A 16785-nucleotide genomic window follows, 5' to 3' on the forward strand; every position below is an offset into this window, starting at 1 on the left:
TTAACACAAGCACATCGCTTTGAATACATAATCAGACATCTTAGCTTGTGACGATGGAAGTTCGTATGGCATCTTCAGGCGTTATTGTAGCTAATTTAGATAAATTCATGTTTATATGAAACCGAATTACATAAATTTATGTTTATATGAAGTCGAATGAAATTGCAGTTGAGATTGTCATAAAGATAATGATACGATGCTCAAATGACTCATGAGACGTATTGCTCTTTTGCGAATCAATTTAAACTCATCACAAGCTTTGCGGTTCGTAATAAAAATAATAAATAAATAAATAAAATCTTTGTGACTATAAAACATTAAAACCTCCCAATATAGACATTAAAACACATAAGGGCAAAGATGGGTTTGTTTAACCAATCGTTACATAACTAACTCAGGGTTATGACCAAATCCAACGATGCAATGCATTAACAACTTGTACATCATGCTTAAATACCTATACATTAGCATCGGATTTGACCCCGGAAAAAAAACATCTCTCCAGCAAAAAAATTCAAGACATTGCTTGCTGGTAACTCAAGACTAAAAAAAGTTACACAAAATGCTAAACTAAAATTACAATTATACCCTCAACGAACACCACTACTTCCATGGCATACTAGCCATGCCTTGAGGGCTACTGTTGTTCATTGGACTCCCGGCCCCACCCGATGACTCACTCATGGTCCCATGAGACGGTGAGCTGGCGGGTGCGGGTCCGGGTCCGGGTCCATGGTTCGGTTGGTGAGCCGCCATAACTTTTGGGTTCAACGGTTCACCATGGTTAGCCGGGGTATGTTCTTTAGAGGTTTCAGGAAGAAAACTTCCAACTATAACCTGCAATAAGAAGTATCAGATTTACGATTATACCCTTGATGGGATTAGTGTATCTAGTAGAAAAAGGGTAATTTAGTCATTTTAACCTGAACAGGAGATGTGGCGATTAAAAGTCCGGCTACAACACCGCCAAAAACACGACCATCGGGTCCGGATAATGTGATGCTTAGACCGCCTGTTCTTGTGCGTTGACCATATATTTCTGAGAGGACAAATGAACCCGAAAGGGCTAATATGTCAAATCGCCCCTGAAAAAAAAATATTGTTAAAGTTAAGTTTATAAAAACCAAAATAAGAAGCAAAATTGCAACCCGATTCCTTTTGGGACCAAAACTGAAAAAAAATGTTAAACTGAGGGACCAAAACTGTAATTTACTCTAGATATTTAATTAAAGATGAAAGATGAACCTCATAAGTTGCAGTTCCACCAGAAGTCGCAGCTTGACGAAGTGTGACATTTGATATGACACCAATGCCAGACATGATGCAGACAGCCCTTGGTCCATTTTGAGAAAAGGACATGATCTTGTTTAACACATCCTGAAATTTTATTTAAAAAAATATATATTTCTTTTTAATATCATTTTTAGAATTATAATAATACCGAAAAAAAAAACATAAAGTAGAATGCCATTTAAGCAATAAGACGAAAATGAGAATGAAAATGAAAGTAACCTCTCCAGGCTGCACCACAATGATATGTGGAGTAAAACCGAATCCAGGTGATCCTACAAATATAAAATTTCCAATATAAAAATCCAAAGTTTCTGTAAGGAATTTAGTTTGAGAGTATCAAAATAAAAGTCAACAGAAATGAGGTCCAAAATCACAAGAAAATTCAATTATTGATATACATAGCATCTAGTGAAGTCAAACAAGAATTAATCAAAAAGCAGAGCCCACATAAGAAAGTCAAAAAAAAACATTCTATGTTCAAGTGTTCAACTATCACGTGGCTAACAGGATTATTATATGCACACTAAGAAAAACTTAGATCTAAATTGACCCAATTTGATGCATTACACACAAAAAATATGAATGCAATTATAGCTACAAGTCTAGAACCCTAAACCCTAAATCCAACAAAAAGAGATATAGAGGGGATCCAGATCAAGTTCAGGAAGATACTGCTTAAGTTTTTGAACAAGTACTATTCATTAAGAATTAAGATTCGACTTTATGGTGGATGAAACTTTGGATCTAAAAATGAAAATGTCAGTTTTTGAATTGATCAGGCAATGTGATTGTAAACCTAATTGGACAAGAAATGATTTACATAAAAATTGAAGTAAGGAGAAGTTTTGTGTACCTAGAGATTCCCTTTCCTTTTTCCTGTTCGATGAACCACGAGGTCTACCTCTGACCTTCTTTTGTGATGGAAATCCTTCATCCAGAGGAATGGAACTAACAGGAGCGGCGGAGATAGGAGGAGGAACGGCGGAGATAGGAGGAGCTGATTGTGGTTGCTGCTGTTCAAAAGACCCGTTCAACGAAGCGCTGACCGTGACACCGACAGGTGTTAACTTTGCGGGCCTGGCTGTAGTAACGGGTGACGGTGACATAGAGCCTTCAGGATGGTACTTCGCCGGCCTCCCTCTCTTTTTCATCATCGACTCACCACCGCCGTGCTCGTTAATGTTAATGTTATGATGGAAGCTTGCACCCCCACTACCACCGCCGCCTCCACCGCTGCTAAACATTACATCGCTGTACGAACTAGTAACGCCGGGAGTGTATCCCACGCGGACGTTGTTCACCGGCGGCTGAGACGTTACTGGAGTCATCGATGACTCAAAGAGTCTTCCAGATTCAGATCCGTTCATTTTGTACACGATTTTCTAATACTCTTCGCCGGAAAAGCTAAAATACATAAGCAACAGATGGCCTGAAATAGCATGGCAAATCAAAATCATCAGTTGGAAAGAAAATCCAGAGCAAAATCATATGTTCAAACTTCTAAGCTGAATAACTACCAGAAAACACAAATTACCATAATTTTCACTTGAATAACCAAAATCAGCAACACAAAAAAGCCCTAATAACAAGGATCGTTCTTAAAACTTACAACCTCACTTTAGAAATCAAAATTCATCCAAAATTTGAAGAAAATCTAGCAAAAATAAAATAAATTAAAAAGCAAAATGAGAATTACAGTAGGCATATTCCGAAAATGGTTTCTTTTTTCATAATTTTACAGTTACTGAAAATACAAAATTAATCAAATAAAAAAAAAAGTAAGAAAAAATTGGGGAAAACACTAAATACTTACCGATAAATATCAGGAATTTTTGTGAAGAAAAATTGGACGATTAATATATAGAGAAGCAACAATTTCTAGGGTTTTGGGGCATTTTGAAAGAGAAATGAATTGATTAATAAATTGGTGAGTATTTTAATTATTAGTGTTTTTGAAATTCAAAATATATCCACTTTTCCATGACTTCTCTTTTACGGACTCTCTCCTTTTTTTAATTAAAAAAGGAGTCGTTGTATTGCTTTGGAGAACAAGATCTTTAGCATATCTTGTTAGTAATAATTAAATTTTAATTCTTTTTATTTTATATATTTCTTAAAATTTTGATGTATATCCATATACCAAATAAATATTTTAAAAGTTATATTTTGGCCACCGCAACTATTGTAAACTTGCACATTATAGGTGTTTTTAAATATGTAATAATAAACGATTCTCATATATTAAATCGGGATATATTATTTCAAAATTTCTTTTTTTGTGTAGTGTGTATTATATAATCGTGTTTATTAACATCTCTTTCTTATTTATTTAAATTAAAATGGAGACATCTTATTCTTTTCATGGTAATGTATGTATATAATTTCTTATATTAAGGTTTTTTATATTAAAATAAGCATATAAATTAATATATAATTAATTTATGTATAGACTTCTTACAATAATTTTTTATTATTCTATAAATTCTAATGATAATTAACTAAAAAGTTATTAGATTAATTATAATAAGACGTAACTCGATTCAAATTGATTTAAAAAAAAAAAAAAAAAAAAAAAAAAAAAAAAACAAACAAACAACTTAAGATCGTTTAATTTTTGGATTTATATCTATTTAGTCATTTAATTTGATTTACCAAAGGGCCAATGGTCTAGCAGTAAGGAGTGATTCTCTCATATGAGAGGTCATGGCTTCAAGTCTTGGTGAAGACATAAGTGGTTATTTAGGAGTAGATTAGTTAGTTTGTCGTTTCAAAAAAAATTTGATTTACCACATACCGATTACAAGTAAGCATCCTAAGCGGCTTTATATGTATATAGTTAGTGGTTTTAGGTGAGGAAGTTAATAATTAGCGTCACGTCTTCATCTTTATCGTGGAGCAACAATATCGGGTCGTGATCTTCATTCATTGGTCAAGGGTGTGTTATTCTATAAAGAAAGGGAAAACACACACAAGTTGGACAAAATACAACTATAACATCCTGTTTCGATAAGTTTTTTATTTCAAAATTTTGGACAATAAATGGATCAAGTAAAGGCCTTGGTGAAAGGTCTAGTATGCTCAATAGTCATACTAAAGTGATATTGCTAAATAACATATGATACTAATGGGTCGCACTAATAACTTGATACAATTGATTATTTATTAGAAATTGATTTTAATAAATATTCAATAAAACTCTTATAATTAAATTGGAAATTATTTGTTTCATGGAAATAATAATTTTCATTAGCAAGTAACATTATATTAATAAGTCATGCACAACTTTTTTGGACTAGTTGAAAACTTTTTGTTTTTTACTCAAAATAAAAAGTTTATATTTTATAAACCTTGAGTTTATAACTTTTCTCTTCTTTATACAATTTTCGAGATTTGCATAAAAAGAATAAGAGTGTGGCTTTTCCATTAGTTTATTCAAAAGAATTCAAGCATGGGAGACATGTTTATGACATTGAGATATATGTGCGTAAAGTGTTAAGACCTAATGGTTAATACCTTCACTTTATGCATATAAATAAGAAGCTTGCATTTGGCTAGAAGGTTCATCCTTCACTTCTTGCAAGTGCCCGAAATCTCTTTCATCTCTCCCATTCTCTCTAGTTTTTATTAGAAAAATTGAACAACACTTGCATCTTCATGCATTCTTTAAGATCATATTGGTTATGAACTTAACTTTTAAGGGTTTAAGAGTTTTGGACTAGCATCTACATCAAGTTGAGTCATTGTTGGTGTCGCAAAGGTTCCATATTCTTCATCAACTTCCAAGCCTCCCAAGAGGACCCAAAGAACTACAAAGGTTGTTATTTCTTCATCCTTCTATGGTTGGTGTTTTAATCTTTCTATAACTTGCAAGAAGATCGTTGGTGGGTATAAAATGTTTATGTTATTTCAAAATTAAAGTCTTCCGTTGCTATATTTTTCTAGTTTATGAAACTTTTTTGAACTAAACCCAACACTTAGGCTTAAAGGGAATATGGTTTAAACCCTATTGGATGTTGATAATATCGGTTATGCAATCTGAGCCCTTGGTTTGTGTTTTGGAGTCAAAGGGTAAAACAAGAAAAGTGATGTTTTAGATTTCTTTCTTGGAACAAGGATTTTAGTTCAATATGTTTTAAGTTAAAAGTAATTAGATAGGATTGTGGGGCTCTTCAATACCTTTTCGTGCATATGAATATCATCGAAAATGGAGTTGAAACGAAGAAGTTATGACTGTTTGAAGTTAATCTGGAAATAGGGAGTCTAGCAGTACGTTGGGTGTACACTAGCTAGTACGTTGGGCATACTAGGCTGAAGAGTGCATTTTTTGGACATTACACTGGGCGTAAATTTAGGTACGTTGAGCGTAACGCCGCAGAGTAAAACCCCTATTTTCATGGTTTTGAGCTCTATTTAAGGTATCTAACCCCTTGGGGGTCCTTCCTATCATGAGCCTCTAACTCGAAACCCTAGCCTCCTCTTACTTATTTTGAGCATTGGTATCATTTATGAGCTTATTCCTCCATTAGAAGGTGTAATCTTGAAGAACAAGACAATGACAAAGTGTATGGAAGAAGGATTCAAGCATAGATCCAGCAAGATTACATCATTTCTGGACCATTGTGAGTAAAAAGCTTCAAACTATCTCATTAGTTTCATAGATCTTGCTAATTTTCATATTTATCACTTTTTGGTTACTTTAGTGCATAAAGTTTAGATCTTGAAAGTTTGTGACCTTGTTATGGATAAAGTTGGAAACTTCATCCATCTAAACATCATATTAATTCAGATCTGAAGGTTGAGACTTGGACTTAATCGATTAAGTTGAGAAAGATGCATTTTTGGTCCCTTTGAGACTTAAAGACTAGATATTGGTTGTTTGGATCATCCTAATGGATAAAGTTGGAAACTTTATCCATTATGGAGCTATTAAGAACCATAAAAATGAGATCTTGGTCCTTATATCCATTCCATGCAAGAGTCATGATGTCTTAATGGATTATTAAGTTAGGATTTTAGCTTTTGGGTCATGTCTATCCATGGAAAGTCATAAAGGTGGAAACTATATGACTTAGAATGATGTTATGGGTCTAGATCTGAGTTTGGACAAGAGGTCTATAAGGCATAAGTTCTTAATATGAAGTTTTGGGTTCATATGAAGTACGTTGGGCATACTAATGGGTACGCTGTGCATATTGGATTAAAGTCTCATGGCTTTCAATGAGATGGGACTACGCCCGGCGTAGTAGCTGAGTACGTAGGGCGTGCTTAACCAGCTTGACCTTCCATTGACTTTTTGACTTTCTGATTTGACCGTTGACCGGGATTTTGACCAAATGTGGTCTAGGGGAATTTTGGGTGGTAGTTTGAGTTTAAGGCCCTAATTTTTGTGTAGGAGATCGGTAGAGGCAGTAATCGGAACAACGATTGGTCCAACTATCTTTTCGCCTGTGAAGTGAGTTTTCTTCACTATACTTGTGGGTCGAACGCACCAATGTCGACCCACTGGGTTATGTATCCTGGTATAGAGGATGATGTTATGTCGTATTGATCTGTTAGATCTATGTCCTTGTATATAGGATGTTGTTGTGTAGTAGTGATCTGTAGATCTGCCTGTTTTTCTGTTGGTTGGTTATATGATTATCTATTTACTGGATATATGTTATATGTTATATGTATGTCGACATAGTGTGGTTGGGTTGAGGCAATAATGCTCTATGCGGAAGCCAACAAACTTGGGAGCAAGTCACAATTGCGAGTAGCAGAGTGTGGTGTCGCGATCCACGCCATAGGTACTGGCACGACCAAGGTAAGGGCCGCAACACGAAGCCACAATCAGCTCAAACCCTAGATCTCGAACCTTAAGCCATATTTAAGGAATATGATATTTAGGGTTTACATCACCAATCCGTCTCCACCTCTAAAAACCTTCCAACTTTAAAATCCCAGCCTTTTTTTTTCCTCCTTGTGCCTTGGTGGTGTTTTGGTAACCTTTAGTTAAGAAGTAAGTGGATTTTTTACTCAAGAAGCTAGATCTAAAGTAGATTTAACCTTCTAACCTCCTTTATGGACCTTTGTAAGTCATCAAGTTTATGCCTTTATGTGGAGTTTCCCTTTAATGATATTTGGGTGGAGTTTGGAAAACTCCACGGCCAAAGGTTGCTTTTTATGGTTCTCAAGAATTTTTGTGGTGGAAAAAAGTGATTGTCATCAAGTCTTTTAAGTTTTTGTGGTGGAAAGAAGTGATTGTCATTAAGCCTTTTAAGCACACATGCAGATTCTAGTATTTTGGTCCCATTTTAGACATAAGATAGAAAAAAGTGTGTTTGAGGTGTGCAAATGGATAAATCCATTAAGTCATTTTTTTGATATGATCTGGAAAATTAGACCCTTAATCTTAAGGGATTAAGTGCTTAATAAAAGAAGTAATCCACCTTGAAGATCGTGACGCGGCCAAGGAAGGTTGACATAGCGAATATATGTATGATGTCGTGATTGTTTTATCACCTGGTGGTAGTGACGCGACCAAAGGCTGGTTGCGGTGCTTTGACCTGCTTGATTGTTGACTTTGTCCAGTTGGCGTTTACTGTTGACTTTTGATAAGTTTGACTTTTGGTCAAACCTTGAAGGATATGAGTTTTGGACTAAGGATTAGTCTCTGGTTGATATTAGGTGGACCGTGCTATCAGATTTTCGGTGGACTCACGTATGAGGATTTTGGTTGATCAACTAGCTCCATGTGAGTTTTCTCACTATACTATGTGTGACATTGTATATCATTTGTATGATAGGATATAAATATTGTTAGGGTACGAGTATGTTAGTAGACTAGATAGTCTTCGTTATATATATAATTGATTGATTGTATGATATTGTTATGTGTCATGATTTGATGGGTATTGGTAGTATTGGTTGATCATTTAGTGAATGTCGCAGGGATTTTACGTAGTTTAAAATTGGATAGCATGAGAACTCTGGTCTAGGCCTTTTTCATGGTTCTTATTTGATTAAATGCTCTCGGGTAGGATCATATGTTCGACTGACTATCCTATTTATTAGCTATGGACGATTATGCATTCATAAGCGACCTGTCAATATTAGTAATAGCCTCATATTCTATGACAACTAGGAGCCGGTAGAGGTATGAAGGCAGAGTGCCTATGGTTGATATGTTATGCTCTTACCCTGGTGGATCGGTTAAAGCCGAGAGCCTTTTCTTGTATGTATTGTATGTATAGTGGAATGTGTGATATACTAGAAAACTCATTAAGTTTTGTGCTTATTTTGTTAAGTTAAATGTTTTTTTAGGTTATTCGAGGGAAAGGCGCGACGTGACTGTACTAGAGTCGATTTTTGTGAACTCTCGACCTCAAAAGGGAAAACAACACCTGATATGACTCACTAGGCTAGAAGTCATTTGGTTGTTTTGTGTTTTATTAATTATAAAATGAAGTACTTATTAATACTAGAGTCGATTTTTGTGAATTAAGGCAAAGTACATGCCCAAAATTGTGAACCTCTTTTTCAACAACAAATTCACAAAAGTCGAATCAAATCCAAAAACTTTCATAAGTTTCTTTAATCATATATATAAACAAAAGAACATGAAATGACTCTTGCCTAGACTAAGATGTGGTTGGCCAATAATAAAAAGCTCTACTTAGCACTTAATCAAGTCATCTTCTTTTATGGTAAGAAAATAGATCAATCAAATAGTTGTACTTGTAACTGGTTGGGACGTTAGACTATAGTTAATAGCAAAAAACCGATTGTAAATAACTAAATAAGATAAAAATAATAAAGTTGAAAAAAGTACAAATATAAAATAAAAACCATGAACCTTTCCTCTCCATCCAACAAAAAATCGTCCAAGGTTGTCTTCTATATGTGTGACACTTCAAGAGGATGAACCCAACCTCACTTTTTAACAAAAAAAAAGTTATATAGTATTTAATTATATCTAAATTTATTTATTACAATAAATTAGAAATTGCTTCATCCCCGTTTCGCTGGGAGCCGAAATTGCATAACTACAAAAATGTAAGATGCAAATATACAAAACTCATTTGGATTTCAACCTCTTTAATTCAACATGTCAACCTATTTATAATTCAATCCAACCCATTGTCACCTTACTATACCATAATTTGTAATTCTTTTTTAGGGAATATGCATAAAAATTATTTGATTTTTTTGTAGTTTAACCAGTAACCACTAAATTTTACTTTAATAAATGAAAGCCACCTTTTTTTAAAAAAATAATAATTTTTTTCAATCTAACCCTTTATTTCTTTCTGGTTTAACAAGTTTTCATTACCTCACAATATTATATTTTTGAAATTGCTTCTTATTTTCTAGTTTAACATGTTATTCACATATGTTGTTGTAAGTAGATAAGGAATCTAATTTCACCAAGTAAGATGGCATTTTTTTTAAAAAGTTCATGGCACATGTCATTTTAACACCTATTAATATGTAAATAAGAGTAACAATGTTTGCACTTAGAAGTTTTATAAAAAAATAGATGGTTTTACCGACCAAAATAAAATATAATGGTTAAATTGAAAAAAAAAATGGTAAAAATATAATAGTTAGCCAAGGAGGGAGCCATCCTCTCGGGAAAAGGGACAGGAGCATATATATATATATATATATATATATATATATATATATATATATATATATATATATATATATATATATATATATATATATATATATATATATAATATATATATATATATATATATATATATATATATATATATATATATATTGAACGGTTGTATGTATTAAAAGCTAACGAAAAACTAGCAAAAGAAAAACAATTAAATTATGAGGGGATTTTTCAATCACTCATTCTAGTTTTGAGTAGTCTTACGATTCCTATAACAATACCAATTAAAAGAAAATGGAACAATGGAATCAAACAAAAGTTCTTTTTTCATCTTCTTAGATCCAAACAAAAGATCATGTCGAAACATCCACGACATCCAAATCAAGATAGAGCAAATTGGGTCCATAATAACCCGTTTAGAACACATAGACGTCAAGCCATCAACCCACTGCATATATCAATACCATTCAAAAAGGTGAGTCTATGTTGGTCCACCCACATCGCCACCTTACTCCAAAGTTGTCGACCTATCGTGCAATTAAAAAACAAATGCTCAGTATCTTCTCTATCCTGCTGGAAAACCGGGCATAACATCAAATCAATATCTTGATCTCTCCTATCCAAATTCACCATCGTAGGAAGTTTGTTTAACATCACTCTCAAAATAAAAATGTTAATTTTAATTGGGAGAAATCTATTCCATCTCATCTGAACACCACCTGTAGGAAGTTTTAATTGATCCAAGTAAAGACGAGCCTCCTTCACCACATAAGTATTTTAGGTTCCAACGACCCAATAACAAGAATCTTGATTATCAAAAATATAAACCGTCTCTAACAAAAAAGAGAGCTGAATCAAATTAGCTACAAGCACACTGCCATCAAAATTCTTGGACCACTTGAACCTCCAACCATGACCATCACAATACTTACTAACCAACGCATCCACATTACTAGCAATAACAAAAAGACGAGGAAACCTGATTCTAAGCATAATGTCACCGCACCAAACATCATTCCAAAAGCTAATACTTTAGCCATTTCCCACCTTCTTACACATAGAATCAAAAGGTAATAAACCTCTATTATCCAGGTCTCAAACCGTATTTACAATACCCAACCACACTCCAGATTTAAGTTTGCTCCGTTAAGACAAAGAGAATCCACCATCACTACCATAACAAGTTTTGATGCAATCTACCCAAAGAAGGTTACAACTATTTAGAAACCCTGATCTCCATTTATATAAAAGCGCATGGTTGAAAGACTCCAAGCTACCTATAGAAAGCTCGCCATTTTCTTTATTATTAAGGACCATCTCCTATTTGACCCAGTGGATAAACCGATTCTAATCTTCAGCACCCCAAAAAAACCTTGCTCTACTTCATACGAAACATGGAAAGAAAATAAATTCCTAAGCTCCCAAGAACTGCTATCACTAAGGTTAATCGGCCCCCAATAGACAACATCCTGGACTTCCATATAAAAAGTTTTTTTTTTTCAAAATCTATCAAAAATTGGTTCCCATGCCGCTTTTCTACGCATGAATTAACCAATAGGAAGCCAAAATATATAAAGGGAATCAAATCCGCCCCATAACCTGTACACGTAGCAAGCTCCTCAATAGCCTAATCCTATAAATTTTGGACTTATGAAGATTGATTTGTAGCCCAGAGGCCATGTAAAAAATTCTAAAAATCCGTATTAAATTCTTAATATTCTTAGCATCCCATTCTCCAAAAAAATATAGCATCATCCGCATAAAAAACATGCAAGATATGAACATTCTGATCACCAATGAACACACCTTTGAATAACAAATTATGAGTAGCATCCTCCATACACACATGCAAACCTTCCATAACCAAAATAAAAAGGAAAGGAGATAACGGATCACCTTAGCCCAGCCCTCTATGCATCTGAAACTCATCCGTATGATTGCCATTGAGAAGAACTGAAGCCCTGGCAGACACAAGGCAACCACGTATCCAGATACGCCATCTCTCACCAAACCCCATAATCTATATAATTCTATCTAAATACTCCTAAGAGCCAGAATCATAGGCTTTTCGAAATCCACTTTAAACAACATCATCTTCTTCTTTTTCACCTTTACCCATCTAACAATTTCATTAACCATGAGAGACCCATCCAAGATCTGTCTACCTTTAATAAAGACAGACTGAACTAGGTTAACTAACGAGTCTACCACCTTATCCAATTTATTAGCCACTAATTTCACAATGATTTTATACTGTAACCCAATTAAACTAATCGGTGTATAGTCTTTTATCTCCGTCGGATTATCAACTTTCAAGTGATAAACAAGGAATTACACCCCGGCGAAATTGTGCCTAAGTCATAGAACTCATGCATATAATCATAAATATCCTTTTCAAAAAAGATTCAAGAAATGTTTCAAGAACTGGAAAGTAAATCCATCAGGACCCGACCTACAAATGAAAACCAATAATAATATCTTTATATATCTTTTTTTTTTATTTTTAATTTCTTATAATTTTAAAAATAGCACATAATAACAAAGATTTAGTTTATTCTGAAATAAAACATTTTTTTTTTCTTATTTCTTGTAAACTTAGAAACAATAATAATTGATAGTATTAAATATATTTAAAAAAAGATTGGATTTGATTGAATTGTTAATAAACTAACAAAAAAAATGTTGTGAACGAAAAGATGAACAAACCTTTAATAATAAATTCAATTGAATTGGTTAGAATTGTTGAAAAATATAGTGAAAGGCATAATAAATAACATCATGCCAATAAAATCAAGCAAATCACATCACCTTTTCTACATGCAATAAAACCAACATGCCAAAAGTGATAAAGTTCCTAATTTAGTTATGTGAACTTTTATTAGTTAGAATCCACTGTTCAAGTCTTCAAGATTTATTCAGCAACACTATTTCATCTTTTTACACATCAAAATTCAAAAACACATAAAAAGTGAAAAGATGGAAACTTTTTTAAAAAGATCAAAATCTGTAGAGACGTTCTATTCATCACCCACAAGACCACTTTGCTTGTAACTCTCGACAGAATCAACAAGTGTTTCTTCAAGTGGTCTGTAACTCCATCCAAGCCTCTGTAATTTCTCAGATGTAACTGAAAATATCCCATTTGGATCCGTAAATCTGCAACCCAATTCAAGTAAAATGGAGTTAACTTTGCTTTTTATAATGTAAGGGTAAAATGGTCATTTTATCTCATCCACACGGTTTATTTGGTCTAAAAAAAAAAAAGAAACAAACCTTAAAGCTTTTAAGAAAAAAGTAAACTCACTTGTTTGGATACTTGTAAGCAGGATACAATTTCTTCAGCATTTGCACCAATTCTTTTGACCTAATCAAATGAGATGTGCATATGTATCTTCCATTAGCCTCAGGTTTTTCATATACTAAAACCAATGCTTCAGCTAAATCACGCACATCTACAATCATTCGTAGCCTGTTCTCTAGTTCTTCATATCCTTCTACACACAAAAAGATGCACACCAATTAATATATAAGATAATATTAAACTATTAATACAAATTACAGGATATGAATAATAATATAAAAGTAAAAACCTTTAAGAAGCTTAATAAGAACCAAGCTACTAGCATTCATGGTGTGTTGCAGCATTGGCCCTATAATAAGAGTTGGGCACACTGATAACAAATCGATCCCGTTTCTTTTTGAGAATTCAAAAGCTTCACTTTCTGCTTGTGTCTTAGAAAGACAATACCAATCCTGTATTATAATAAAATCGAATTAGATAAAGAAAAAGGAGAAATTGAGTTTTGGGTAACTTTTTGAATGATTGTACTTAACATAATAGTAAAGCTAATTACATTATTTGATCTGCAAAAATCTGGGTCGGACCAAAAGGTCTCATCCATGGGTCGATCCGTGGGTTTATTAGGGAGGACAGCAATAGCAGCTACAGAAGACACAAACACGACTTTCTTCACATTTACTTCACAACATGCTTTCAGCACGTTGAGTGTACCTTTCACAGCAGGCTCAATCAGTTCTACCTGTAACAACAAGAGAGTGTAATCAATGATAAAGCTTTTCATTAATAAGTCAAACTGCAAAGGGTGAAATCAGTCAAATGAAAGAGAGAGAAGCTTGCCTCAGGGTTTGGTACAGAACCAGATGGAACTGGACTTGCAGTATGGAACACACCATTGCATCCAGCAATGGCTGCAGTAAGAGACTTGTAGTCAAGAAGGTCTGCTTTGAAAAGCTTCAGATTCTCAGATGCGTTCTCCAGGCTCTTCAGGTGAGCATTTTTCTCATCCTCTGAAGGAAAAATGTGTTAAAAAATGAACTTTAGATTTGAGTTTGAGTTACTAATTACTGAATTTTTGTTTTCAAAATTTCATTGACTTTATATCAATATCGAATTCAAAGAGTTAGGGAACATGTATGCCGATATGTATCTCTCTCAAATTTCTCAATCGGACATGTAATTCAGATGAAATCAAGCATAATTGAAACTGAAAAAATGAAAACGTAACTCGGAAACTTAAAATCGAAGAAAATTTTCTAGAATCGGAGTTGAGGAAAAAACTTACGAGGGTTTCTGACGGTGCCATGAACAGTGAAGTTCTTAGAGAGCAGGTGCTTCACTAACCACGATCCTACAAACCCTCCTGCGCCTGTTACACACACAACTCTTCCTTTCTCTGCGGCCATTAAGATCGATCTCTCTTCCTCACTTTCTCGAGAGGCGAGTTGACTTAAGTGCTACAGGTGAGTGGACTGCGGTGGTGGGTTTAAATTTTGTTCTCGATATTTTTTATGTTGAGAGTGCGTGTACAATATTATTACTACACCGTCAAACTTTTTTTTTTTTTTTTTTTTTTTTTTACCGTAAATTTTTATGTAATTTTTTTTATTTTTAAAACCACATAATTCTCGATATCACATTTTCAAAACCACAATTGTCAAATTGTCAAAAACACAAATTCATAAATTGTTTGATAAAATACAAGATCCTCAAAAACATAAACCTCATCTCGTGTGTACAATCAAGCCGGCACCTTCTCATGATTCTGAAAACTACTTGAAACACATAACATATAACACGGTAAGCACAAAGCTTAGTGAGTTCCCCAAAATACCACACACATTTCATTAGCCTCTCATGACTATATCTCATAAGGACCCTCCGGTCCATGTGTCTAAGTGAGAACCCTCCGGTCCTAACTCAATAAAGCTCGGAACAATACACAATATAAATCACAAAGACATAATGCAGAATATCACAATTCTCAATATAATCATACAAGACCATTCGGTCACACAATGTCACCACTTATGGTAAGTATAGTGAGAAGACTCACCTCGTAAGCAAGCAAGTAAACCTCGTACCCCTCGAACGGTCTAATCCCCGCCTACATGTCATAATCATCTCTAATGAACACTTATAACCACAACTCTAAATAAATTCGGTCAACCTCTCTCTCTCTTTCTCTAACTCTTGGAATGGGTAAAAGACCATTTTACCCCTCCATGGTCTACATAATCCAAGTCTTGACCAAACCCTAAAAGTCAATAGAAGTCAACACTCAAGTCAACAGTCCCTGTTGACCCAACTCGTCGAGTGCATCTATGCGACTCGTCGAGTTCCTTCGTTTTCTCAGAATTATCGTAAAAGTCCAACTCAACTCGTCGAGTTGTCTCACTAACTCGCTGAGTTACAACGCATCCAAATCATTGGGGAAAACCCTAACCGACTCGTCGAGTCTGCTCGCCGACTTGTCGAGTCCCTTCATGTAACGCCCGTGTTTCTAGACTAGGCATTAATATTGACATAATGGTCTAGGTAAACCTTTGTAACTCATTTTCAAGAAATGAAAGGGAATTATGTGAATTTTAGGTGAATTATGTGTTTTATGCTTAATTATTAGGGTTTAAATAATTAAGAATAAAAATGAGCGTCAAAATTAAATATTAGATAAATCTTATATCTATTAAGAAACTTGTAGTGGGCGTGACAAGGATTACGGATATATAAAGAATGTCGAAATCCGAGTTATAACGAAGAAGTTATGACCTGTCGAAGTTTCGCGACAAACCGGCACGGGGCCGAATGTCGTAAAAAGTGAGTTTTTGATAAACTACTTTTTAGCCTTAGTAATCTAAACGAAACTCGTAGTGTTCGTTAAACCGAGAAGTTCAATAAAAAGAACGCCCAAATCTGACTTCGTATGAGGAAGTTATGATTTTTTGAAGTTTCAGCTTAGCAGTAGACAACTAAAAACTCGAATTTTAAATCGAGTGATTTTTAGCCGACACGACCTAAACGAGAATCGAAGGTCTCGTCATTTATAGCACAACGGTAAAAAGTCTGACGAAAACGGACGTCGGATGAAGAAGTTATGAATTTTTAATGGATTTCCTGTCCCGGTCTGTTAAAAATAATAATTTAAAAATTAAAGTCAAAATTTACCGATGAAGTCTAAACGAAAGTTGTAGAGCGTAATTTTACCTACGTGTGCATATAAAAACGTCAAAAACGGAGCCCGTATGAGAAAATTATGGATTTTACAAGAATGGGCACAATTTTCGAGAAAATTCGCAAGGAATGGTGCTGGCCACGTGATCCTCGCATGCATAGCCCATGTGCAACACGCGTGTCACTTGCTGATTGGACCGAGGGTGCGGTCCAATGATCTTCCGACGCCTCGCTTCTGACTCATCATCCGAGCCTCGTTGGCCCAATCCGAAGGCGCCGCATGCCCTTCGCGTGTCCGAACCCTCGCATACGTGTCTGAAGCTCCTGCAGCCGCGTGTCTCGCCTGATGACTCCTCTTCTAATCCGACTTCGGATCTCACCCTATAAATAGAGGGCTTGCGAGATCTTT

At 34.6% G+C, this 16785-nt stretch overlaps 2 protein-coding genes across 3 annotated transcripts; both read right to left on the reverse strand.

Annotated features, from left to right (window-relative positions):
* Positions 1-310: 310 nt before the first annotated feature.
* Positions 311-3364, reverse strand: LOC111889353 (AT-hook motif nuclear-localized protein 10). 2 transcript variants are annotated; one of them, XM_023885497.3, is made up of 6 exons: positions 3107-3364; positions 2147-2722; positions 1513-1565; positions 1246-1377; positions 924-1085; positions 311-837 (listed from the first exon to the last, which is right to left on the reverse strand). In XM_023885497.3, exons 2-6 carry the CDS (start codon positions 2658-2660, stop codon positions 604-606), a joined length of 1095 nt encoding a protein of 364 aa, XP_023741265.1. In that variant the 5' UTR covers positions 2661-2722; positions 3107-3364; the 3' UTR covers positions 311-603. The 2 variants fall into 2 exon arrangements, with proteins under 2 accessions (XP_023741265.1, XP_023741266.1); XM_023885498.3 differs by lacking the exon at positions 3107-3364 and adding an exon at positions 2828-2983.
* A 9386-nt stretch (positions 3365-12750) lies between these two features.
* LOC111889349 (cinnamoyl-CoA reductase 1) lies at positions 12751-14692 on the reverse strand. The gene is made up of 6 exons (XM_023885493.3): positions 14491-14692; positions 14046-14215; positions 13762-13947; positions 13498-13660; positions 13212-13401; positions 12751-13063 (listed from the first exon to the last, which is right to left on the reverse strand). The coding sequence occupies exons 1-6, from the start codon at positions 14609-14611 to the stop codon at positions 12925-12927; spliced, it is 969 nt and encodes a 322-aa protein (XP_023741261.1). The 5' UTR covers positions 14612-14692; the 3' UTR covers positions 12751-12924.
* Between the last annotated feature and the right edge of the window lie 2093 nt (positions 14693-16785).

Source organism: Lactuca sativa, chromosome 8, assembly GCF_002870075.4.
Source record: "Lactuca sativa cultivar Salinas chromosome 8, Lsat_Salinas_v11, whole genome shotgun sequence".
Taxonomy (NCBI): Eukaryota; Viridiplantae; Streptophyta; class Magnoliopsida; order Asterales; family Asteraceae; genus Lactuca; species Lactuca sativa.